Below are 27,236 nucleotides of genomic sequence, written 5' to 3'. Positions count from 1 at the left end.
CCTACATCCTTGAACTGTCTTGTGAAATACATTTTTTTCTTGCTTCTCTGTATTACATAATAGATTCCACACCAGAGCACCTAATCTCAATTCAGAGTTTCAGAGCTGTTTGTAGTCTTTGCTAACATTCCCTGGTTTTCCACGCTAGAATGTATAATGGTTCGAAACCGAGTGTCAAATATTCAGATGAAATTTGAGTAATATTTAGTTTGGGTGACTTCCCAAAAGTAGGTTTTCGCTGTGATTTGTAGCTGCATGACTCTCGCTGTGTGGTAACTTCGCTGTGTGGTAACTTTCATGCTCCACAAGCCCATGATTTATAAACTGGCTCTGCATAAATGCCCAAGCACAGTCCTGACATTCTCGAGGGGGAGACTGCACAAACTTGTGTACATACCACAGCCCTGGAAGCAGTTTTTTGCAGACTGAGGTACTCGTTTAAAACCAGCAGTAATGCGCTCTGGGATTCTGGAGTTGGAAAAGAAATGACAGGACGTGCCACAGAGTGTGCATAAGCAAGTGAAATAGTAGCAAAAAAGTAGGTTCTGAAAACTTCTCTTTATGAACATTAACCATGTGCAGCTGCCGCTGTCTTGTAGACAATGTGGTTAATTTGCACTTGTTTGAGCATTTGATTTATTTTCAGCGGAAAAAAATGCTTTGTGCTCCCCCCCCCAAGAAATAATTAAATTTTTGACAAATAAACTGTTTTTTTTATTTTTAACATCGAAAGGCACTGTAATTGTGTTTACTTGCTCTCGTTTTTGTCCTGTGAACTTTTTTTAAGTGCAGAAACCGAAATATTCGTTTTGTGCAAAGCAAACGCTGAGAGATTTTCACTACAAATTATTTTCCTCAACACAAACAACAGGTTTGAATTTCCAGAGTCATGCTCGTCTTTTCAATCTTTCAAGAGGATGACAAGAGTTGAATGAAAAAAACATTAATTGTCAGGGTCAAACAGTGCAATTTTGTCGTATGAATTGTGTAAATGGACAACAGTAGTACTGCATGGGCCGACTCACAAGTTCATGTGCTCATGTAAATCTATGTCATGAGGTCAAAAGGCTTACTTTATAAGTGCAAGGTAAACACAAAAGGCAACTTTGCCCTCACAAAGCCTTTTATTCCCTGGAATATTACTCAGTGCACTATAATTGCTTAATTTGAGCTGGTGGTTTCCGGTGCTCCACATGGCACTTAATTATCAAAACGGCACATTAATTCAATATACATTAACAATGATAACCACCTGTCGCCCAAGCCATTTTTATAGTTTTGGAAGCCTGGAACAGTCTGTATTGTCAATTTGTATGAATGTGATGGTTAGTATTTGATATGGTAGTACTCAGATTGACAGTGCTGAGAAAGGACAATGGGTGTTACAAGCACCAGTTTCCTACTGATGAGGGCCCAGAATCTTAATATTTTACTAATTAGGCACTGGCGCATGTGTACTATTTTGTTGTAATACATCGCACACAGGGGTTGCAGCTTGCATGTAAAATGGTGTGGTACACCATGATAGTTTGAGAACGCCTTTACAACATGTGACATTTTACAAATTTGCCTTGCTCCTGCCAAGGGCTGGAGTCAATCCCTTTCCAGTGTGTAAATTAAAACAGGACACACTTAAAATTCATAGGAATGTAGGAGAAAGGGATTCTCCACAAGTAAAAATATATTAATCTTTTGAACGAAAAAACATTAATCAAAAATGTGTAAGTGCACAAAGATGCTGTCATTTGACAGCACACCATTTTATCTTATGTAGAATGTTGCATTATTAGAAAAGCAGTGGGTATAAAAAAGAGAAATTCACAAAATCTTAGCTTGCTGTCCTGCTAGTGGAGCAGCATTGCAGGTATAGGTTACCTTGAAGCATAGGAGGAAATCTCTGAACGTACTTTTACACTTTTCTGAAAATAAGACACTGTGTGTTCATCAAGCAAACAAACACATCCTAAGCACAAATTGTAATATTTAAGTTCAAAATTGCTGTCTTGCTACCACAGACAATATTTAAACGTTATAGTGAGCATAATAACATGTTTCACTAGCAATCAACTGAATGGTGCTCAGTTTTTGAGCTCATGATCAGGAAAGGCTGAGTTGGCCTTCAACCCTTTCTGCTTGGACCATGCAGTCAGGGATGTTATACCCACAAAGGTTGGGAAAGGGTACGCTCTGCCTCAGAAAAAGAGAGCAGGGGAGGGCATAGGTGGGGCACTATTAGTATGTGTTAGATGTGCTAAGGCTACATTAGACTGGTGCAGGAACAACCTGCCTGAAAATGGAGTGTGTTCAGAAGCTCGATGCAAATGAAGGATCATCTCCGCTGCAATAAATCAAGGACCTTTTGTTTCTGGGTCGTTCAATATTACTATGTTAACCTTATGTGTTTGTTTAACCATGGGGGTCACCTTGAACTATTACAAGAAATATGGTTAGAGAATGGATGTATTGCACACCAAAACAAAGTTAGCATTTTAGAAATGTCTCATTGGTAATCGTGTGATCGATGGACATTTCGTGCAGTCAGAAAAGATTCCATGGGTGAGGGGCTAGACTGAAAATGATCTAGCAAATATGCAATGTATTTTTATTCTTTGCTGTTTTACAGGAAGGATTATGGCCTAGGCCACTACATGATAGTGGGATAAGTAGCTCAATTTAGTGGATACGAATGGTGGACCTCGATTTTAAGTTACTTGAAGTGCAATGAAACATGCCTCAAACCCTACATATTGGGTCACTGGAAGCCAAAGCAGGGCTCACAGGTGCCTGTACTCTTTTGTCCAGCAGGGAGATGGAATACTAAATTACACAATCTTTGCAAATGGGAAAGTAGGTCTTATGAAATGATGAGGGGGCTACCATTTGCATTAATCTAAGCATCACTACACAAGAACACCATGGAACTCACTCTCTGCGGGCAAGCCAAGTGCAGAAATAGTTTCCTCAACTGCAAAAACTAAACTTGACTGCCTTTAGCACAGCTTGTAGCTGTGGCTACATACATTGGCAGTTATTGGCCACATACACTTCTTTACTCGAAAGGCTAGGAATAGGCAGTGCACCATGTCTGCCTTCCAACGTGAAGAATGCAAAGTTCTGGTTGTGATTGTTGACTAAGTTTCCATTTGTTAACGGCATTCATTTTATATCGGTATGTAACGTTCTCCAATGCTACAGTTAAGGACTTAAGGATGTAAAGGATACAGTAACCAGCCAAGACTAAGCTAGTGTATCTATTCAATTATGTAGATGCTAAAAAAAAAGTAATGGGGATGGATCTTTGCACTGCGAAATAGCACTCAAATAAGAAGTAAACTCCCATCTATAGAAAGTTAATATACATGTAGACATTCCTACACTGAGCAACAAGCTATGCCACTGGAGTACTGATGTTTTATACTTTGTCTAGGTAACATCCTAATAGGGTTGACTGCTCTGCCATTTCAAATACCAGAGCAAATTAAGAAGGGCTAAAGTGATGATGTGGTTTTGGGCAATACAACTTCGTATCCTAAATCATTCAAAATTAAAACCTAAGTATTAATACAGCTTTGATGAGCATAAGTAGGTTGGTGCTATCCACATAGTGATGGAGTTGAGTCATAGGCATCCGTTCTCTATTATCCCACTGCCTAATACTAGAACTCCCTTCTTTCTATGTTTCGAAAAACATTTTAATCTTCAGGAAAAATTTTTAAACGTGGCTATTTCAGTTTCTATAGTTGCTTACTCCGCCTTCTCTCATCTCCTCAGTAAGATCCCTCTTACAATGCTAGAATGACCTTTGGGGTATCAGCTAGCATAGTACAAAACATTATCCATTCATAGCTGTTTTTCCAGTGGCGTTGCATCGTAAAATACATTCATATGGGCGTAAATCATCTTTCTAGTAGCAACTGCCACTGGGTATATATATTTTTCGAAGGACAATGACACAAGCCAATGACAAATATGGGCGGTGTGGGTGGGGCTTCCAGTGCATGCCCTAATACAGCATGCCTCGCAGTGCAAGCAGTGCATGTGCCCTGCCGCTAGGCTCGACCTAAAAAGCTATTTGGAAGGATTTTCCTTTTTGCCAAATGCTACTTTGATGATTCTTCAGTTTGCTTTTTATTTGTTGCTGATTGCATGAGGCGGGTGCAGACTATATTGGAATTGCCCTCTTTTGAATTGCTGCCTCTGTTTGTTTCTTCTTAAGCACTGCTATTCTGTCCCTGAGACAGCAGACAGTCAGGCGCTCTCTGTACATCTCAGACTGTGGCCGAGATGAGGATAAACCCTTGGCACGTTAAGGCAGTCTTTCTTCTGGCAAAGTTTGATGCCTGGCTTTGAGATAGCTTTAGCTCTCTCCCCAGGTTATTGCTTTTCCATGAAAATCATAAATAAAAAACATACTTAGAAGGGCATTTGGTCAGAGCCCTTCAGCATTGGTTTGTACACGAAGGGATGAAAGACGTCGCCGAGTGGATGAAGAACAGCCGCCTGAAACTGAACTCAGACAAGACGGAAGTCCTGGTCCTAGGACCATCGCCCTCTACCTGGGACGACTCCTGGTGGCCCCCCGCCCTGGGCGCCACTCCCAAGCCAACAGACCACGCACGCAACCTGGGCTTCATCCTGGACTCCTCCCTCTCGATGACCAGACAAGTCAACGCCGTCTCCTCATCATGCTTCAACATCCTACGCATGCTCCGCAAGATCTTCCGATGGATCCCGACCGAAACCAGGAAGACGGTCACCCAGGTACTCGTCACCAGCTGACTGGACTACGGAAACACCCTATACGCCGGAACCACAACCAAGCTACAGAAAAGACTCCAACGCATCCAGAACGCCTCCGCCCGACTCATCCTGGACATCCCCCGACGCAGCCATATCTCCGGCCACTTGAAGGACCTGCACTGGCTCTCCGTCAGCAAGCGGATCACGTTCAGGATTCAAGCAAGCCGGGCTGAAGACGGCTGTAATGGCAGAAACCGGTCCTGGGAAGCTTCTTTCCGGTCCAGGGAAGACATGGCTTGGCAGTTCGGGCTGGACTGTTCCCATGAGGCTCAGGGTCAGACTGATTTGCATAAAGCCATGTCTGAACTGGGGTGGCAGAGTGGGCTAAAGAATGGTGATGGATTAAACCCAGATCTTTTGACTGGGTGTGAGTGTTTGATTGATTCAGATGCTCAGTCCATCACCACCCCCTTTTGTACCGTAAATGGTGGCACAAGCAATAAACAACTAAAAAGTTTGGAATATTGGGTCCGTGTCCGTGTTTTGAAGTGCAGTTTGTTATACGTGGAGAAAAACAATATATATATATATATATATATATATATATATATATATATATATATATATATATATATATATATATATATATATATATATATATATATATATATATATATATATATATATATAATAAAAAAAGGAAGGTTAAAACTTAGTTAAAATTATGAAAACTTTATTTCAAAAGATATTACACAAAGGGACTTGACACATAGGCATGACCAAATAAGTGATCACAAAGGACAAGATTTGTGAGATCATAGAATTACTGAACTTTTACTTACAAGGACAAATGTATAAAGTCCTCGATGGAAAGCAGAGGATCGTGTGTCTTCTTTTGTACCACCAAGCTGACCCATGTGTAAAGGTAAACTACAGCAGCTGAATGCCTGTCTTTATACCCAGCACAGCTTAGCTTTAGTAATACTGGTCTCCCTGAAATAGTTCATGGATTATTACAAAAGTCATACAAACGTTTGCTTGTTTTTCAGTAAAATGATAAACTGATTAGGAATACAGTTGTTCAACTTAAATTCAAAGTCTTGAAATATGGTTCATGATGTTGTCACATAATAATGTATTTAAAAAATGAAGACACATACATGGATTCTCTCTATTCTTGCAAACTGAGGGAAACCAATGAAGCTCAGCTAGTTTTAACTCTATTTTATTTTCCATGCTGGTCTTCAAGATGCAACACTTGTCATTTTATTTTATGGATGCGAAAATGGTCCTTTCAGAGTTTCTGCTATTGAGGAAGTTCTTATATTTCTTGGATTTGGGGGAATAGCAAGGATTTGTGTAGAACCTTATAAAGACCAGTTTAAGACTGCAAATAATGAGTTCCGAATGCTCCTAGCTGTAACATCAGAAAGCTGATGACAGGATTATACTGATGCCAAGTCATACGTCTGGACACTGTACTGTTTCTTTTATATATGCATTTGATTTATAAGGTGTGTGACTATACTTTTTTAAAGTGCGATCCATTTCTTTATTTCACCTTCACAAGGGTTTGAACTTACATCTTTGTTTTTGTACATGGTTGAAACTACAAAGTTGCAGGAAGGGCCTGATTTTACAATTTCAGGATGCAAATCATTTTAATAACTTGTTTTTTTTTTGCAGTGGAACAATTATGTAATGCATTTCTAAAGCTACTTCTCTCATTTTACATTTCAAGTCCATATTTCTAAAAACGTACACTTACTTGTTTTTAATGCCACCTATGAAATATTCTGATTTGACAGATGTTAAGGTGTCACCTTCCAAATAATATACACTAGTAACAGAAAGCATAAGGTCCGTGCTGTTCGGAGTTCCAAAAATACATGGGTCCATAAAGGATATTTATATCTAAACATACAAACCTGCAAATGTGCACTTTCAAATTGTTATGAAATCGCCTATATTAATAGGAACTCAGTGCCCGAGTCACCCTTAGTGCCTGATTCACAAACAAGTTACTTAACTTTACTCACACCAACATGTTAATCCATTATCATAACCTTCAGAGTGGCACATGTGTATTACAAAACCTTAAAGGTTCCGCAGCAGACCATTGTGAGACTGTCCCAGTTTGGAGTTGTATACATATCAGGCATTGGCATGGATTTACTTTTTTTATTTTCCCCCATTTTTAAGATTATAGGGTATGTAGAATATTTGGTCACTGAAAGTTTACCTTCATGATTGTGGTATTTGGCACCTCTTCTATGGAGGTCCACATTCTATTGAGGATCTTGCCTCAAATTGTGCAGTATATGTCACTCAATATGGATGCCAGGGGGCGGCGCTCTGCTCTTCTGTCATCATTTGTACACTCTGCACATTTCAGCACATCCATATACAACAACATTAGAAATTGCACAGTATGTACCTTGTGCATTTTGTTAGATATGCGAGTCACATCCATGTTCTACGCATATTTGTTAATATCTTCCTGAGGTGAGCCTAGGATGTTTAGCAGCTCTATTATTCTACGTAGGGTACCGTTCACAAACAAATTCTAAGTTCGAGATTGAAGCATCATGTATTCCATCTGTCAGCTGCATAGATTTTAAACTTTTAGAAGAATTTCAAAATTCACAAGAGAATGTGAAGAAGGTGAAAAATGTGAAACTACTATGCATGAAAGGCCTGAAATGTTATAATAGGACATGCACAGTATACAGGTTGTATTAATATACTGTCAATCATTCTCGCATTTAACATTTAAGGAATCACAAAACACCTGTTTTAATAACGGTGATGAAGACACATTGAAGTTGAAGGAAGTGATATTGCATAAGCATTTCTCACCTAATAATTTTATAAATCAATGGTCTCATTGTTAAAGTCTTCACACTGGGAGCTTTACAACACTAGCATTCTCTAATAGTGATGACATTTATTGTTGTAGCATTTCTTTCAATCTTCAAGATTCAGGCAACAAACTTGTGATATAAGCATCACTGGGGCACACTGCATAAACACCCCCGTTCACCAAAGGTAACAGGACTGTATCCGAGTGTTGCACTGTTAAATTAATAAGCTAATGAAAAAAGAAACCGAATTGAGAAAAATGAAAATCTTATATACAAAGTATACTTCTGTCATTATCTTAAACGTGACTCACTTAATGTGTCCTTGATGTCTCGTCTTCTTATATGTAAAACCTTCTGCCTTTCAATTTAGGATGCAACATGAAGAATTGTGATTCCTGCTTCAGTAGAGATTTTTGCACGAAGTGCAAAGCTGGATTTTACTTGCACAGGGGCCACTGCTTTGAAGAGTGTCCTGATGGGTTTGCACCATTTGAAGAGACAATGGAATGTGTGGGTGAGTACTTCAGCCAGGCTGTGATGTGAGCACCCGCACCTGTGCCTTTCATGAAATGCTTGTTGAAAGCATCCCGTCCTTTGATTCTTTCACTTTATTAATTAGAACAGAAATTTATATGTCTTGTGGTGACCTGATAAATTCCCTAGACATTCTGGCGGATGAGTACAAATATTACATCACTGAGTAAGACTTTGGCTTGGGCTGCTACATGAAACATGAATCTACCAATGTGATTCTAATAAAATGCACAAACCATGTGATACAGTACATTGTAAATGATTTAAGATAAAGTAAAAACACTGGCCTGCTTTTTACTTTAATTATATTTGTTACATTTTACTCTGTTCCGACATAAAACAAAATGCACTTGAATGACGTAAATTCATTGTAACCCAATTATTTCAAAATTCACAGTGTAAGTGTTATTGTCCTTCTCTAAGAACACCAAACAATGAAGTGCCAGATGTATGAAGCCATTTAGCATTTCTTAATTGGACAAATCTCTAGTTCAGCCGTTAAGAGATGCTAAATGGCCTTTTCCTATGCACAAAAGCCAAATTGCGGTTGCAATTTGCGGTTTCTACTCAGTGGAAATCGCAAATGGCAACCGCAATTTAGGGAATCGCAAATAGGATTACCTATATACGATTCCCAAAGCACATGTACAAAGCATTTCCTTAATGCAAATTGGGCCTATAGGAAATGCAATTACCATCGACCCAAAGTCTATGGTATCCATGTGCATTTTTAAAAAAAATCATTTAAAATGCATTTTTTATGTGACACGAAGTGCACATATGCCCTAGGACATATGTGCACTTGCATGTGCAATAGGAAATTCGAGCCCTATGCCCAGAGGCACCTTTGGCTTTGCATATCTTAAATTGCGATTTCCTATTAGGAAATCGCAATTTAGGAAATGCAAACCATTGCCTGTTTTACCCTTAGGTGAGAATGCAATGTAATTTCCTATTTGTGATTCCCTAATAGATATTCCTACTCTGTAGAAATCGCTAATAGGAAATCGCTGCTTCTGTACATAGCATTTTGCCTTTCCTAAATAGCCATTCCTACAGCGTCGCTATTTACGAAATGCAAAATTAGAATTTCGTACATCTGGCCTGAAGTTTCTTACCATTTAATATGCGGAACTCAATACAAAAGGAAAAATGTGTGATATATACATTTATAATCTTGTGATATCTAGCTTCAACTGTTAGTATACATCTGAGTTCAAAATTTTTCTCTGAAGTGTAGCAGATCAGTGGCGAAGTGGGTACACTTTCTATTTCTATTTCTATTTTCTATGCGGAATTTGTTAAGCGCGCGGTCACCCAGGGGTTTCATGGCGCTGAAGAAAACAGAAGGTAGATGGTAAGTGAGGGGGCAGATGGTGTAGTGCTCTAACCGTACGCTTGTTTGAATAGCCAAGTCTTCAATGCTCGCCTGAACTCAGTCAGCTTGGTGCAGCTCCGGATAGACAAGGGCAGTGAGTTCCAGGTTTTTGGGGCGAGGTATGCGAAGCTGGATCCACCGAGTCGTTTCTTTTTGAAAGTCGGCACCGTGAGGAGGGACAGATTGTGCACAAACAGTTGCTGCCACATCCTATATTTTAATAGTGAGTCCTTTACACCTTTCTTCCCCTTATTTTGATTCTTCTCTTTTCATTTTACTCACACGTCCTTCCTTTGTTCTCACCTTGATGGCTGAGAACAAAGGAGTTTCCTCTGTCCAGTTACAGAAGTAAAGTTGTTATCCTCTCCACTCATCAAAGATAGCCCTACAAATATAGTTGTCAATAATGTAAAATTAGTGTAAATATTTCTGGAAAAAGGAGGAGTCTATATTTTCTTACTGCCCTGTATATTTTTCTAGCCACTAAAATCTCATAGAATAACTGCATGCCGTATGTATTGAGTTATTACGGTGTTTGTACTATGTTATGTCTGCAATCAAATATATTGCAGAATATCTGTAAGGAGTTCAATAGTATAAAGAGGCTATGTCCATGAGGCAAAAACTTGCATTGAAATAAAATTAAATATATAGAATGCACAGGTATAATAAACGAATCAGGAAAAACAGTTGGAAGAAAATTTGTACAAAAGAAGACAGACATAATAAGGGACTAACTAGCATCAAAGAGGACTCACACTTATCATTTAGATCCACAAATGTGTCCTGTTTCGTTGAATGTACTTGCCATGTCCTGCCTGTAATTTCTAAGTGAAAATCCACACTTTCTCAAACATTATATCCCCTCCAATAAATAATCAGCATCTTTAGATGGAATATGTTTTGCTCTGGTGAACTCTGCATTTATCTTTGCCTTCGATTCAGTCTTGCTCTCACGGCTAAATGTATTATGTTTCTTTTTTCAATGAGTAGATGTCTCTTTGTCCTTTTCTTAAAGATACATTTACTGAATATTCAGCCCTAATTCTTTTTATCATTTTCAGTGAGAAATTATGTCTTACGACATGCTTAGGTGTGACTTACATGTGAATTTTTAGGACTAAACGAACTATTCACAAAACATAATATTTTGTGAGTCACAAAGCTTTTTTCCATGAGTGAGCATGTCTTACTCCATTAAATAGACATTTCCCATCTTAGACTGCAGAAAAACAAAACTACTAAAACGGTGCACAAAAATATGCTTTGTGAATACATGATTGAAATCCAGGTGTAAATCACACTTAAGACAGTAATTAGACACAACTACTCATAAAGAAAGGTTTTGAAAATCTGGTCCACAAGAGGTCGTTTCCGCTCATCTTAAGCGTTTACTTTTAGTCATTCCTGCCTTGATAAACTTTATTTTTTTCTCCGTATCTAACGGCGTACCTTTCAGACAGCAGGATATTTAGCCGTATTCTTGTTCCATACTAGGAATATGAGCCAGGACAGAGACTTCACTTGATTTAAAAAAATAAGCACCCGGATGCACTTGAGAACATCACTCATGGAATACTTAAGCATTATTTAATTTCTTTAATTTTTCATGTTGAACCAGAACTTGCATGCTTAAAAAATGATGCAAACTGGAAACATTAAATAATCCACAGTCAAAAAAAAGAAGAGAACAACTACCAGCATCATTAGGAGTCTTTCAATAACTGTACACCAAGTGTTCATCTCACAAAGGTATGGAACAACAGTTTTCAAGTACCTAAGACAGGAATGAGCATTGTATCTGAAACCAAACATGGAAGCAGATCAGCGGTATTTGATGACCTGAAGTTCTATTTTAGAACCATAGACTGAAGAAACATATGCCAATATCACCAGCTTCCCATCTCCTGCTTCTGTACTCTTTTTATTTCCATTGCTACAGACATTCTTATCAAGCCTAGAGTGAAGTAAATGCTGCTAAATGGGTCGACACTTTATTCCACAGGGAGTTTGTGTCAGGGCAGACCTTGTCTAATTCAATTTGGCCTCAATATCTACAACATGTTGAAACAAGAGTGTTCATTGAGAATTCTTTCTTTGTGTTTAACAGAGGGATGTGAAGTTGGCCCCTGGAGAGAGTGGGGAGTATGCAGCAGAAACAACAAAACATGTGGATTTAAATGGGGACTCGAAACAAGGATCAGGCAGATTGTTAAAAAGCCAGCAAAGGATTCAATTCAGTGCCCTACCATAGCAGAATCCAGGAGATGTAAAATGGAAAACAGGCGTTGTCCTGGAGGTAAAACAATTTCTGTTCAATTTTTTCCCGATACTTATTCTTGCTTATGATTTCCGACTCTTACTTTTTTTGCCTTTACAATATGTTTTCCATTTCATGCAGCACGTCATTCGTCTTTAAGTTCTATCAGTCTTAAGTATGTATTAGCTTTGCTCCCAAGATTGTGCTTGAAAAATGTAGCCTGGAAAGATCATGTGTGAAGCATTGATTCATTTGTGTGTGACCAAAAAGAAATCAAAGCATGTTTGCTTTTATGTAAGAATTCTGCAGGCAAAACATTGCTCTTCTGCCAGGTGGTACACTTGGTGGGTAGCAATTATGTTTTACCACCTGTAATATATCTTCCTACATTGTGTTTAACAAAATAAAAGTGGCGGAGGAAACAATATTGCCGCTGACAATAAAAAATACCACCATCACATAAAAAACAATTTTAGGGACAGGCATATAAGGCTGGGCCAAAAACTGTTTAATATCGGATGCTGCTCTACACATAAATATTGCCAGTTCGTCCTCAGATACATGGTCATCTTACCAGGTCAATGACATGGAAAGATATAAGAAATGAAGCTAAGATGTTAGGATAAAAAAATAGACATACTTTTCATTGAAAACACAACTTTTCCACCTGCTATCCCTAGCTCTTAGATAAATATCACAACCTTCCATTGATGATGTTGTCAATATGTTTGTGCCAACCTCTTTTACATTGTATCATTCTTATGGTCAATATTTTACCAAGATCCATCCGTGTTTTTTGTAGTTCGGAAATTTTCTGATGTTTTACAAAAGAGTACCAGATAAGAAATACAGAGGGAAATGATAAGTCAGTGAACTAATGACATAATAATCCATTGATACAATAGAGCTATAACAAATGAATGTAGGGATACTTGTCTTCACTCGCTGCGACCCCTGCCATACTTGAATATTTGTTGCGAGTGTATGATTTGGAATCTCTGATAAAACTGTTGCTAAATGTATGTAAAGATCAGAATAGTCAGTCCTGGGATTGAATTATTTTGATATTTCCGTTTTGAGGGATTGTGGTGATGCTAGTAAATTCTTTCCCACCCTGTATCCAACGGTGCTCGTGCTTTATCAGGGGCTTCCATTTAATTGTTGTCCTGGTCTAGACTGACCTTTTTCCCACAGTAGGATTTCCCAGAATGGTTGCAGGCATGAGGTCTGGTTTGAGAGCAGGACTGTCTGCTATGACCAAACCACTCTTGTCCAATTCTGGTTGCCTTCCTGTGATACTTTTGTTAACTTTGTCCTAAAATACAGAATAGTTTTTGGTGTCCTGTTTATGGAGTTCATGATCACGTCAATTTGGGGAAGAAAGCTAGCTGGGAGCAAATTTGCAGTCATATATACACAAATTGCAAATTGAATTTGACAAAACAGGTCATACCCAGGTCTGGACTAATAGTTGACAGGCCTTCTGATGATTTTAGATCTGTCATTCAGGCTGATGATGTTAGATCTGTCGTTCCGGCTTCTGGTGTTAGATCTGTCAGACAGGCTGCTGATTTTAGATCTGTTGTTCAGGGTGCAGATTTTAGATCTGTCGTTCAGGTTGCTGATTTTAGACCTGTTGTTAAGGCTTCTGGTTTTAGATCTGTTTTTCAGGCTTCTGGTTTTAGATCTGTCGTTCAGGTTGCTGATTTTAGATCTGTCGTTCAGGTTGCTGATTTTAGACCTGTTGTTAAGGCTTCTGGTTTTAGATCTGTTGTTCAGGCTGCTGATTTTAGATTTGTCGATCAGGCTTCTGGTTTTAGATCTGTCATTCAGGCTGCTGATTTTAGATCTGTCATTCAGGCTTCTGATGTTAGATCTGTTGTTCAGGCTTCTGGTTTTAGATCTCTCGTTCAGGCTTCCGATGTTAGATCTGTCATTCAGGCTTCTGGTTTTAGATCTGTCCTTCAGGGTGCTGATTTTAGATCTGTGGTTCAGGCTTCTGGTTTTGGTTTTAGATCTGTCGTTCAGGGTGCTGATTTTAGATCTGTCGTTCAGGCTTCTGATGTTAGATCTGTTGTTCAAGCTTCTGGTTTTAGATCTGTTGTTCAGGCTGCTGATTTTAGATCTGTCGTTCAGGCTTCTGGTTTTAGATCTGTCATTCAGGCTGCTGATTTTAGATCTGTCGTTGAGGCTTCTGATGTTAGATCTGCTGTTCAGGCTTCTTGTTTTAGATCTGTCATTCAGGCTTCTGATTTTAGATCTATCGTTCAGGGTGCTGATTTTATATCTGTTGTTCAGGCTTCTGGTTTTAGATCTGTCATTCAGGGTGCTGATTTTAGATCTGTCGTTCAGGCTTCTGATGTTAGATCTGTTGTTCAAGCTTCTGGTTTTAGATCTATTGTTCAGGGTGCTGAATTTAGATCTGTTGTTCAGGCTTCTGATTTTAGATCTGTTGTTCAGGCTTCTGATTTTAGATCTGTTGTTCAGACACTGAAATTATTATGCATTGGTATAGCAAGACGATATAGACAGGGCTTCTAAAAGTTTGCTTCTTGCATTCCTGTGAGTGCAGTATGCTGCCTAATTAATGTGTTGGTGCATACAAAATGGACCACGTGACCGAATAACTTCTTAAATTGCTTTGACTAACAGTAAAGGTCAAAGTACTGTTTACTAGATGGTCCAATTACATGAGGTATTTCCCTTATGAAGCACTCCACCCCTATACATTACCCATAAACTTTTTTGATGCCAGATTCTGCTGTGGAGCTCGATGCTGGCCAATTCCAAAAGGCTGAATATAAACAAAGTTGAAGCAGTGGGAGAGAGCTGTACAGAACTAGGGATGTTTGTTTTAGTCCATATAGTATCGGCCAAATACTCCTCACCTGCAGGAGTAAATCCAATAAAACTCTTTCATGTTAATGCACCACATCTGGAGAGGGCTAGTTGAGAACATTTAATTCATTACATGCTTCGTTTGTCTGCCTTTTAATTCATCAGACATTTAAGAAGTCCATTCACAACCTTGGTTGGAAGACAGAGAAACACTGTATGCACCCAACTTATTAAAAGGAGATATTCACTTGGATAGTCACATAAAGGATTGTGAAAATTACAGAGTGGGTTTGGCTGGTTTTAAAGCAAACACTTGCAAACATAAATGTTTAGCTTTGATCACTCTTCTAGTTAAAGGGCAAAACAGCCTATCCCTCTGTTTGAAATAAATGGAGGCCTCGGGCAGAGCATAGCATTGACCGGGTGTGCAGCCTCTCACGTCTGAGGAGCCGGGCTCTGATCACAGCTCTGGACACGTGAGGAATGGGTTAGTGGTTAACCTCATCCTCTTTCCTAGTGGGCATCTATCCACATCACAAAAGCTCTTGAAAATGCAGCGCACTTGTAACCCAGTTGGAACCTACATCATGCAGAGATCCAGGAAAATCAGGGCGGATGCAGGGAAAATAATGCTATTTGTTCATTCGCTGGGCTGTGAAGATTGAACAAGGGAAGATAACATGTTCTCCTTTACATATTTCCAATTCATTTAGTTAGGGGTATTTGTACAGCTTGTTTTTTAGACCAAAAGGGTATCGGAGTGCTTTAATGATTAATTTGCATTATAAAGTCTCCCACCACAATATGTTACATTCAGAACAGGAACAAAGTACAGTGAATTAGAAATATTGTGGGAACATTTTCGCTGCTAGAATCTCAACTTACCCCCTCCTCAGGGATGCAAATGATTTTTCTTTTTTATTCATCTTAAGGAAATCACTTTTTGGCTTCATACAATTTTCTCATGCTGGCTTGCGACCCAATACATGTATCTTCTGTTAAAAGCATTATGCCCTCACACTGGTCTTTGTCACCCAGTAGGTCGAGAATGATAGACTTGGCCTTGTGCTGCCAACATGACACCAGTATTCCAAAGCATTTTGCAGCATGTAAAGCTCCTGCAAACCTACTTTTGCACAATGTTTGTACAACGTGTGTGGCTCTGAAAACAAGAAATTTAGCAAATAAATAATGAGCCATTTTTCACCCAGCCCTGAAAATGTGACCCTGTGTACAATATTTACTTAGAATATCATATATATCTTTTTATGCCGGGCCCAGAACAAAACATGCATGCCTTGACGTGCCATGAACTGGTGGTTGCAAAAAATCTGGGGGTTAAAATCGACAACACCTTATCACTTAAATCCCAAATCACAGGTCTTACCAGTACCTGTTTTGGCCTGTTAAAAATGCTGCGTAAATTCCTTCCACTTCTCCCTCTGGTTCACAGGAAACTGACGGTACAGGCCTTAATTTGCTCCCGGCTTGATTATTCAAATATCCTTTACCTTGGCTTGCCTGACTACCTCCTGCACAAACTACAGGTAGTCCAAAATTCTGCAGCAAGGGCCATTTTTGGCTTACCCCGCCATGCTAGGGCCTCGGAGCTGCTTCTGTCCTTTCACTGGCTTCCTGTCAGGAAGCGGATTACATTCAAAGATCTCACATAGGCCCATAAGGCACTCCACTCGGTAGGTGCCCGCTACATCCAGAAACGGCTTTCCTTTTACAAGCCATCTCGATCTTTGAGATCTGAAACTCTTGGCCTGGCAACTGTTCCATCCATTAGGAAAGTCAGGACAGGTGGTCGTTCGTTTAAGTATCTCGCCCCGAAACTATGGAATTCCCTTCCCGTCGAGCTGCGCCTCATTCCCAATCTACTGGCCTTTAGAAAGGCCTTGAAAACATGGCTCTATAATCAATAAATGTTATGTTCCCTGCTTTCCTTTTCTTTTCAGTTATGGGTCAGAAAGCGCCGGGACACTCCTCGGAGTAGCCGAGCGCTATATAAGACACCCATTAACATTAACAAAACTTGAGCAAGTGTAGTCCATTCTACAATGAAATAAACTCTGCTTTTCTCCATTTCTATTTCCATGCAACACAAACACTTAAATTTTGTCACGTCAATTTAGGTCATAGGTAAACAACTAGATGCTGCCACTGTCTGATCACACCAAGTACGTGAACCAGAGACACATTAGGCCTATTCGCAAAGACATTTTGGAGTACACAGAGTAGTACTCCTGCAGTACTATACTGTACTCTTACATATCTTTGTAAATGGGCCTTAAACACCTGAAATGAGAATAAAGTGTGAATGTTCATAAACAGTTATTATGAACAGAAAGGACAATGCCCTCTTTGCATAAAAAAGTAAAAAAAATACAGGGATTTGAACATTTCTTGGCCTATTCATAAGAGTGTGTAAGATTATATAAAAAGAAGTACTCCTGTATTACTGTTTTCTGTACTCATAAATCTTTTGTGAGCAATTAACTACTTATGATTGGTTTTGTGACTTGACCCCATCAGGTCACTACTTCCCATACCCAGATTTTTTTTTTTTTTAATAGCGGCTGATTCACACAAGCATATATGTATAGGAATTGGTACTAGAGGAGTACTCGTTCATGTACTATTACATGCCTTTTTTAATTGGCCCCACAATCCCTATTAGTAAAAGTACAAAGAGGGCACAACCCTTTCTATTTGTTCCAAATGTATATGAATATTCCCTGGATATGCCCTTTTTATACGTTATGGTGCCAATTCACAGAGGCCTGTAAAAGCATGTAAAAGAGTAATACAGAAGGACTACTTTACGTGCTCCAAAATGCCACTGTGAACAGGTCTTTATGTTTCTTTATGCAGGCATGCGATCACTTCCTCATACAGACACATACAGCATGCGGGGGGGGGGACTGAGCTGCTTGTGATAAGGCAGCACTTTTCCTTCTGTGCAGGCACCACTTGCTGCTTTGTGATAACCACTTGTGTCCAATGTAGAAGCTATTGCACACACGGCATGCTCAGTTCTTTCCACTGGCTCAGTTTCATGAGGTCTTTGTCACATTTCTGGACACTAATGCTTCAATTAGTCACCTCCCTTGGAGAGCTGTTACCAAAGAACCAGACGTAGGCAGCGGGATCAGCTTTCAGCCAGTCCTGGCAGGGAATAGTCAGTTGAAACCGCTTCTGCAGTATAGGAAGAAGTCACTGTGCTCAGCAAGGACCGGGAATGTGTGGAGGATGTTATGCAGCAGACTGTGGCGGTCTGTTGCATCATTCAAGGCAAGAAAGAGGCACCTAACTTCCCTCAAACTGCTGAATAACATGCTAAGGTGATCAACTTACGCAGAGCTTTAAGAGAGAGTGGCTTCTGTCAAAGAACTATATTTTAAAAGAGCATTGAGTTTAATAATGACGATGATATTAAATGTATAACGTTATTCTTTCTATTGTTATTTTTGATATATATGGTAATAGCTTGTTTTTTTACAGAGCTTAACTCTACAGTTTTGCAAAAATATATATACATATATTTTCACCAAGTTTTACTGCTGTTAGAGCCGTTCGCCTGCTCGATACGCCGGTGCCAGCCGTGGCGGCAGAAGCCACGTAAATCACCGAAGTTCCATCCCACAAGGTCCGGAAGAAGGCGGCATAAACATCCGTGATTCGGGTACTTTATTCAGCTACAAACAACAACGTGTTTCAGCCACAAGCGACCTTTGACAGAGGCAGATTGCGGTTGAAACACATTGTTGTTTGTAGCTGAATAAAGTACCTGAATCACGGATGGTTGTGCCGCCTTCTTCCTGACCTTTTGGGATTGAACTTTTGTGATATATATATATATATATAAATATATATATATACATATACATATAAATGAGAAGAAAAGGTTGCCCCTGGATTGGAAAAGCACACACCAGTGGGTTTATCGTCCTTTAATGGAGGTTGTGGCGATGTGAGCATGAGACATCCAGGTCCATTCATAACTCCTTATGTGTTTCGGGCAACACAACCTTGATCACAGGAAATCTATGGAGTAATAGAACAAACATCGCAGTCACCATTTTATATTCCCAAATACACCCGCCCTCAATGGGCGTGCCGCAACTGCAAGGCATCATGGTATATATAGTTCTGTAAACATCAGTCTCAAGTGAGATTTCTCCTTACTCCAAAGTTTTAAAATGTCAGTAAAAACCACAGTGAGTTGATGAAAATGTCCCACTTCTCACAGCGCCACACATATCTGCCCTCCATCGGACCCCACCACCCATAACTAGTGACTTCCCATCGGGGTCACAACAGGTCCGCTGCTCCTGCGCAGTGCTTCCCCATGGAACGGTCGTTAAAATGAGAAGAAAAGATTGCCCCTGGATTGGAAAAGCACACACCAGTGGGTTTATCAATATATATATATATATATATATATATATATATAAAAACCGGATGGTTGGGACTCTGTGGGTGCCCTCCTTACAACGCCTTGGGCAAATTGGTGAGTTATACATATATTTATATATATATATATGTTCCACACAAGTAACAATCCTCAATAAGGATTCTATTGTGACTCAGGTAGGAGCTCAAGAAGTAATTTATTCAGCCTTGTTCACGATGACAGATATATATATATATATATATATATATATATATATATATATATATATATATATAAAATATATATATGCAAAACTGTGGTGTTAAGTAACCCTGGGCGTAGTTAGCATAGTAGTGCTATGAGTAGCTACGAGAAGTGAACTTTGCACTACGCGAGCTACACGAACTGCGTAGTGCACTGTGCAAAATGCTGTTCGCACTGATTGCACAGTGCCGGATGCTTGTCTGCACTGTGCAATCAGTGCAAACCGCATCTTGCACAGTGCAAGCAGTCGTTTTCTGCCACTCAAGTAGATTTCTACTCGAGCGGCAGCTTTCTCAACGCAAGCTGGTAGTTTCTCATCGCTAGCATACGCTACCACTCGCAATGAGAAACCTGACCTCCCCGCGTTAAGAATCTCGCCGGGAGGTTTATTTTCCACGCTCGCGATCAGCAACTTAATGTTGCTGATCGTGAACGAGGAAAAAGTCTCACCGGGATGTCATTTTGCTCACTCGCGGTCACCATCTTGCCATTGAGGACCGCAAACAAGCAAAAAATGACCGCTACGCAATGCGTGTTTGCGCTGTGCTACGTGCAATTTGCGTAGTGCGAAGTAGCGCAAACTTCGCAAACTACGCAAGCGTAGCGCTTCGCCCAGGGTTAGTGTTAGGCTCTGTAAAAAAACACAAGCTATTGTTACCACATATATATATTTATGGAAAGCACTTAATACTGACGTTTTATCATTTCTAAGCTCTATCAATAACATGGAATATTAGACCTCACATCAAAATGCGGCGATTGGAGCACTGCACAGTTATTACTAGACAACCTTAACTATGGCAAACACTTGTCATTTCGAAGAGTGACGTTCGATAATTACAGCTACAGATGATAAACTCAAATGTTGGGTTTTTGCAAGAGGTGTCAATTTTTAAATATTTGGAATCATACATTTCTCATCTCATTTGAGCGCTAGGCAAATGGAGTCTGTTCACCGCTCATAGCACTTAGAACCACTTTGACTGACACAAGGTTAACAGCTGCTTGCTTCAACATACAATTTCACAACTTCGATGAGACGATGCTGAGAGTCTACATAAAATTAAGCCTTTTTTAGGTCGAGCTTGGATAGCACATATGCTGCTCTGCGAGGCATGCTGTATTCATGTAGGAACTTGAATCTCCGCCAACTGTCTGACCATATTTTTCATTGGCTTGTGTCATTGTCCACTGTACACTGTGGTTATTCATTGGTCAATAGACTTAGTAGTCCCTTCTTAGTACCGCCTTGTCTCATTTTGTAGCCTCCCATGGCGACACCCCCTGTTACGTGTGTTGTTACTCTGCAGGCTTATTTACAGCCTCTAAGCCCTATTTTCTCAATTAACTTTATCCTGTCCGCTGTTGCAGGCAGGACAGGCTCTTTTAATCCTAACAGTTTTTTGTTTTATTTTTATAGCACAAACGCATTTGAAAAGAAATAGATCTCGCATTTGCAAGAGTTTAAGCTATTGGCATTGTAAATGACAATGCCTTTTATGTATCTGTTTTAAAAATAACACATAAATAAATGGCATTGTCATTTTTTTGTAAGGCATTTGTCGGTCAAACTCTTGTTTGAGACCTATTGCATTGCAAATGCTTGTTTAAACAATTGACAAGCTCACATGCAAATAAGCTAATTTTGCTGTGGCTGTGCAAAGTTTTTACCACACAATAAAAGCCCTACCAGTTCAAAGAATATCATGCTTTCCCGAAAGCCCAAGGCCTGACAAATATTTATTATCACACACCGGCAGTATATCCTCTCAAGTTCTAACTGCACTATAAAATGGATGTTCTATTTTCATGTCACTTAGCTTCAAACTCCTTTCCCTGTTCACTTTTACATAAAAACCCACATTTATGGTTCACATAAATGTATTGTATGATTGTTAGTTCTGGTTTGACATTGCAGCTGCCAGCAGGGCCTATTGTTAACAATACTTGATAATATACAAAGATTCAGATTTGGCTTTGTACTCTTTCTCACTTCATGCTATTGGCTGTTTAATGTATCATTCCACCTTCTATGAAGACCTAGCATTACAATGCATAAGGGACTAGTGTATATGTATAAAGTACACTCAGTTATCACACATTACATTCTTACACAAACATGCCTAGAATGCAGAGCAAACTATGTTTTGCTTGGCTTTCAATGGAGGAGTTTTTTTTAAAATGTTTAAGTTATGACCTGTGTACATGTTTTCCCTGTCTTCTCCATTGTTCTTTGTAAGAAAGTGGGTTAATGTTGAGGGGGTGAAAACCTACTCAAGTAGGAACCACAATCCTTGTCAAGGTGAGGTACAAGCAAACCCCATATTAGCCTGTGCTCAACCTTCTTGTAGCTTGGCACAAAGCACCCAGCCTTAACTTAGACACAAATTGTATAGTATTTATTGTTATTAATATTATGAAGCACTTATAGAGCGCATGGCTACCAGAAGGCATCCCAGCGCTTGCAGTGTCACACAGAACAGCAATGAAAATGGGTTTTGGCTAACGTACTATGTTCTGGTGCAGCCAGGTTTTAAATAGCTTCCAGAAAGGGAGATGTTGTGTCACTGAGCGAAAATGAAGAGAGAGGGAATTCCAGGGCTTAGCGGCATTGTCTGAGAAATACTGGCCTCCATATCTTTCCTTTTTTATTTGGGGTACTAAGGCAAAGAATAGGTTGGCTGATCTTAAGCTTTTCCTTGGGCGGTAAAATGAGATCAATGAGAGATTGATTGGTGACCTTTGCCCCAGAGTGTCTTAAGAGCAATACATAAGGATTTAAACTTTATTTTTTCAGTTAGCTGCAGCCAATGTAAGGTATTCAGTGATTGGTTGGCTGATTGGGTTCTGGGAATCTTAAGCAGCATCCGAGGCACACAATTTTGTATTATTTGCAGTTTTGTTCTAGTCGTCTTCGGGGCCCTTAAGCAAAACTTCAACCAGTAATAAAGTGAAAACACAACACAAAACACCCACACCAATTTAGAAACATTTAGTATATTTTAATGAATTAATCAATATCGAAACAGCTAAACTCAGTAGAACCGAGATATGAAATTTTAAAGATGTAAGTGAAAATAGTGCCAAATAGCACAAAGCACCAACTGTGGATATCTGGTTGCGCTAGATTGGACAAAGTCACAAGTTCAGGCCAACCGTGACGGAGCATAGCTCGGCTACAGGTACCAGTAAGGCCTGCTGAACAAGAGTACCTTAAATCTAAGGGTGGGTGGAGTTGGCGGAGTGCCAATAAGCAGAATTCTACAGAGTTGCCTAAAAGCTCCATGGAATTCTGCTCTGCTCCGCCCCCTAAATTCAGCATATGCAGGCAGCAGACCTGGAGGGTTCCTGACCCCCAGACTGCCACCAGCTTGGCTCTCCATGTGCGTTCTCGCATGCCCGGGCTGTCCTCTTCCTGGTTGTCTCCTTTCCTCTCCAGGCTCTCCCGTGCAAAACGAAACCCCTACGCTGTATGTCTTGGGAAATACATAAAAGGAAAAAAGATGAAGGAAATAAACATGCATGGAAAGTCAAATGGAATGACACAGGAGGAAGAATGTTGGATTTGAGCTTTTCTGCAGGGTCATCCCCAAACGTTTTGGCTTCACCCACATGTGTTCTGGACCCGCTTATGTTAAGCTTCAAGACTCTGTGCATGTTGCCACTATTTACCAGTGTTAATGTTCTTGTGCTCTCTCCTTTAAGCATGGTAAGTTTGGCTTACAGACAATTGGCCTATTTGATTTACCTGTTAGTACCCAGTAATGTGGTACTACATGTAAATTAAATGTTACTAGTAGGCCTGTGCACTTATTGTGCCATCCACTTAAGTAAACTTGCAAGCATGTCTCAGACCTGCCCTTGCAGCCTTTGTGTTCATTTTTTATCTGCCATTTTGACCTGGCAAAACAAATCTTTATATAGGTCCAAGCCTTCCTTTTTTATTACATATGAGTCACCCTTAGGGAGAGGGGAGGGCGCAGTGTGTTAAAATGTTGGATATGTACTTTTATAAGGCCTACTCGTAAGGCCTACCTCTCCCATAGTGTAACATTGGAGTTACTTATTGCATTTAATAAGTGACAACTTTCAATTGAGAGCAGGTGGACGATTCGAGTTTAGTGTCTAAAGAATTGTAATCAAAAGCCCTCTCCAATTGGTAAAGTAGGATTTTTAGTCACAATTCTGAAAATGCCACTTTTATAAAGTTGGCATTTTCGTGTCCTATCAATATGATGCCTGCATCCTGATCCTGGGTCACATTACTAGGTGTAGCTGGCAGTTGGTCTTTGTTATTTTTCCCAGACAAGTGAGACAAAGGAAAGACAGGTGTTGGCAGGATGGGGCTCTGAATTACCACACTTACACATCACAAAGGCTCTGCCTGCACACTGTCACAAAGGGTTTTTCACTAGTCTATTGTGACCCCAAACAAACTGGGGCTAGGGCGGGAAGGAAGGGAATGCCTGAGACCTCAGGGGGTGGAAACATTTAGAAGCTACCTCCACTTCAAAGTAGGCACCACGAATAACTATTGGACCCTTAGACTCAAATCTTAAGAATTTCCCCATTGTTTTCTCCAACTGTCTCTTTTCTATTTTGCTTCTTCTTGTAGTTTCACATTAAAAAGCCTTTCCAAATCCAATAGTTCTGACTTTAATGAGCAGCATATGCAAATGCAAGCATGCACAGATTCTGCTAGCATGTATTTCCACATTTAAACCAAATGTATTAGCTATGCAAAAGCTTATTTTTAAAGGTTATAGGTAAATTCAAAAGTAGGACAATGATTCAACTACTAGTTGAACCATTGTCCCTCAACCTCTCACCTTCTGGCTCACAAGCTCTTATTTGAAGAATTTGAATATATGTGTGTGCCTTCTAAGTTTTACCATGTAGTCATTTTTCTGTAGCATTAATTGTATAGCAAGAGCTCTAACATGTTAGTGGCAAATCAGGAGAATTCTTGCATGCATTTTGCCCCACCTATCAATCAATGGCTGTGGAATCACATTTGATACATGTTCAGTATTTGAGTTCCTCCGGTTGTTGGTTGACTATTGTGGCCTTCCAATAGAACTGGCCAGTTTCCACCCCGACCTTCCATTCTTTACATAGATCAGGCATATGTATTTTTTGAATCATAACTTTTGTTTCTGTGGTACACAGTCCATTATTAGCATCCTCAACTCATTTCTTTCTCTCTGGTTCAGGTAAGAAAAATGGGCACAGAAACGGTTCTCGTTTTCATGTTTGAATGGTCATTGGCAAGTGCCATAAGAGTTTGTATCACCTCTTCCCGGTACAGGATGCCATGAAATGTTGCTGTGGTTATTTCAGTTCATAGTCTTATTGGCCACCTTGAAATGTCACGAATCAGTGTATTAACTCACTTTTTGAAGTAGTATATCTATGCTTTTCTAGGAGTCTTTCTCTGGAAGTAAGTCTCAGCTATCTGGTTGCTTAAATACTGTCCAACTAACTCTTTAATGCTTGAGGGCTAAAAGTATGTTGTACACTAAGCTTTTATCTTTCTCATTTGGGAAGGTTGGGTTAGAGGTTGAACTGTAACTTCTATTTATCTTTTTTGAGTTAACAAAATGTTCATATTACTCCAGGGTACGTGGCTCGTAGTCTTGTAAATAGACCCAGCTCCAGGATTCAGGATCTGCAAGAGTAATAAAGAAGCATGAGTAGGCCATGACGATGAATGGAGGCTGGGCAAGCTGGATGGTCTTGTAATGAGACTACCTATATACAAAACCTTCTATCGGGATTGTGCCCACTAGTTTTAATGATCGATTTCTGGGGATTTATATCTATTCATCACCTACTTCCCACCCCCACTAGAACAATGGTGGCTTATTGGATTAATGCGTCCTTTGTAGGGGTTGTTTTCGACCTCATAGTCACAGGTTCAAATCCAGACAGGTCCACTCTGCCGTTTATCTTTCTGAGGTTGATAACATGAGGGTCATTGAGTTAGGTAACAATAAACATCAATTATTCAGAGCCAAGATACCCACTGAGGTGAATGTGCGCTTTACAAATATATGTTACGTTATACTTGTATATTGCGTCTAAGGCACTCACTGCTTCATCGCTCTCTGCTTCTAATAGTCTGGTGAGAGGGGGTAGGGAAGTGGGTATTGCAGCCCAGATCTTAACACAGAACTCTACTGCTTGTGAGCGCAGGCCAGTGCTTTGTAGTTTGGGGTTAAAGACCATTGAGGGAGGCAGGAAATGATTTGTCATAATGCAGAATAGGAACAGTGGGAGTGCTGAAAATGTGATTGAAGGGAAGAGGAAGAACTAGAGTTTGTTCTTCTGCGGATGGTCATCCAATCCTCAAACAGATGTAGATGCCACCTTATAAGAGCCACTGAACATGTTTCTTTTCCTTCATTACGTGTTTTGTTCAAGTTTGACATTCAAGACACAGCTGTTTAGGTGGTCACCCTATGCTTGGGCAGATGTGCTTCATTTTACCTCTCAGTAAGGGGAGACGTCAATCCATCAGCCCGTCTACCTCAGAAGTCTGTATGGCCTCATGGCACTGTCTAGCAAAGCCACAGTCTCGAATTCTGAGAACCAATGACATTACTGAATGCCTCAAATTCACAATGAGCTAAGACAAAACTGGTGCAAATGGAAAGGGATAAACTGGCTGAAGGGAGTAAAAATGCGCATGTTGTGGTCAATTCCGACCAGGAAAACGTGGCATGCGCATTCGTGGGGTGCGCTAGCACAACCCAACTGTTGCATTCCAGTTATGGGGACAATAACCAAACCCCCAAAAAAGAACTTTGCAGCAAAATATTTCTCAAAATGTAGGAATTTGGAAATCTACTCGACTCCAAACATTGTAAACTGTTGCTCCGCTTTCAGACATCTTTTCCACGACAGGAAGTGCTGCTGAGAAGTGGCGCAGCCGATAATCTCAGCGCGTGCCTGCTTAAGTAGACTAGTATAAACCCTTTCTTCCGATAGTGGTGAGTATGTAAACTGACAACCACATGTGGGATAAGTATTAGATTATGTAGCTAAAGATGGCTGTAGATTGCACTGGATTAAACTGAGAGCACGAAATAAGGATATTCTCAGCCGAAAAAGGGTCAAACGAATGTGCTTCCGACATATGCTTTCTATTTTTGCACATTTTGTTTGTATTTCAGTTTCTATTTGTGTGGTATGTACAATTATAGCTGCCGAGGTCACCAGGCCTTTCGAGTGGTTTAACAGACCCCCCGTTGAAATGAGAATCAAAGGTTCCTGACATCCGCTCTATTAAGATCTCTGATTCCATATTGATCAGGGATTGAGGCCTAATCCAGTTGTCTAGATTTTGTAAACACACGCAATGTCTGAAAAGAGGGCAGCGGGCCTTTTGAAATGCTTCCGTGGCTCTGCAATAAACACATATATTAGTTAAGGGTGAAAGTAGTACTATTGACAGATGTGCCCTGCGCGCTTTTAAACGCAGGCTAAGGAACGCAGTTCAAGATGGCTTTTCGAATGATGAAAATAAATTATTTTGGCTGCAGCAGAAATAATTGGACCACCACCACACCGCTCCATTTCAGATTCACGAAATAAGCATTATTCTCAGTTCAAATAAAAACCGCTTTCAATACCATTATTAATGTCAATTGAATGTTCCTACCTGTTGCCAGTCTCACATATTTATCTAAGCATTTCTGGCCGGATATTATCGTTACATTGGAAATCACATTTTTCCCAATACTTTTCACACACGGTCAAAATTACCCAGCCACTGATGTTATGTATACTTAATTTTGCCCCATGGCAAATGAGTGAAATACACACGCTTCATAAGTCTCTTTTGTTACAACATATAACATGTCAGTTTAAATTTTGGTTTAGGCACAGGATATGCAACTTTATTGCATTGTAATTTTTTTTAGAGTTTGTATACATTTGTTTCTCAAACCCCAGTGT

At 39.8% G+C, this 27,236-nt stretch overlaps 1 protein-coding gene across 1 annotated transcript in view; it reads left to right on the top strand.

The window, feature by feature from the left end:
* The window catches only part of RSPO2 (R-spondin 2), a 348,805-nt gene that overhangs the window by 212,137 nt on the left and 109,432 nt on the right, over positions 1-27,236 (top strand). Inside the window, exons 4-5 of the mRNA XM_086966114.1 lie at positions 7,975-8,118; positions 11,627-11,815. Of these exons, the coding sequence (XP_086822240.1) occupies positions 7,975-8,118; positions 11,627-11,815 (333 nt within the window). The remainder of the gene's footprint in view (positions 1-7,974; positions 8,119-11,626; positions 11,816-27,236) is intronic.

Source organism: Lissotriton vulgaris, chromosome 4_1, assembly GCF_964263255.1.
Source record: "Lissotriton vulgaris chromosome 4_1, aLisVul1.2, whole genome shotgun sequence".
Taxonomy (NCBI): domain Eukaryota; kingdom Metazoa; phylum Chordata; class Amphibia; order Caudata; family Salamandridae; genus Lissotriton; species Lissotriton vulgaris.
The sequence above is the reverse complement of the archived record's forward strand: the minus strand, read 5'-3'. Positions and strand labels throughout refer to the sequence as shown.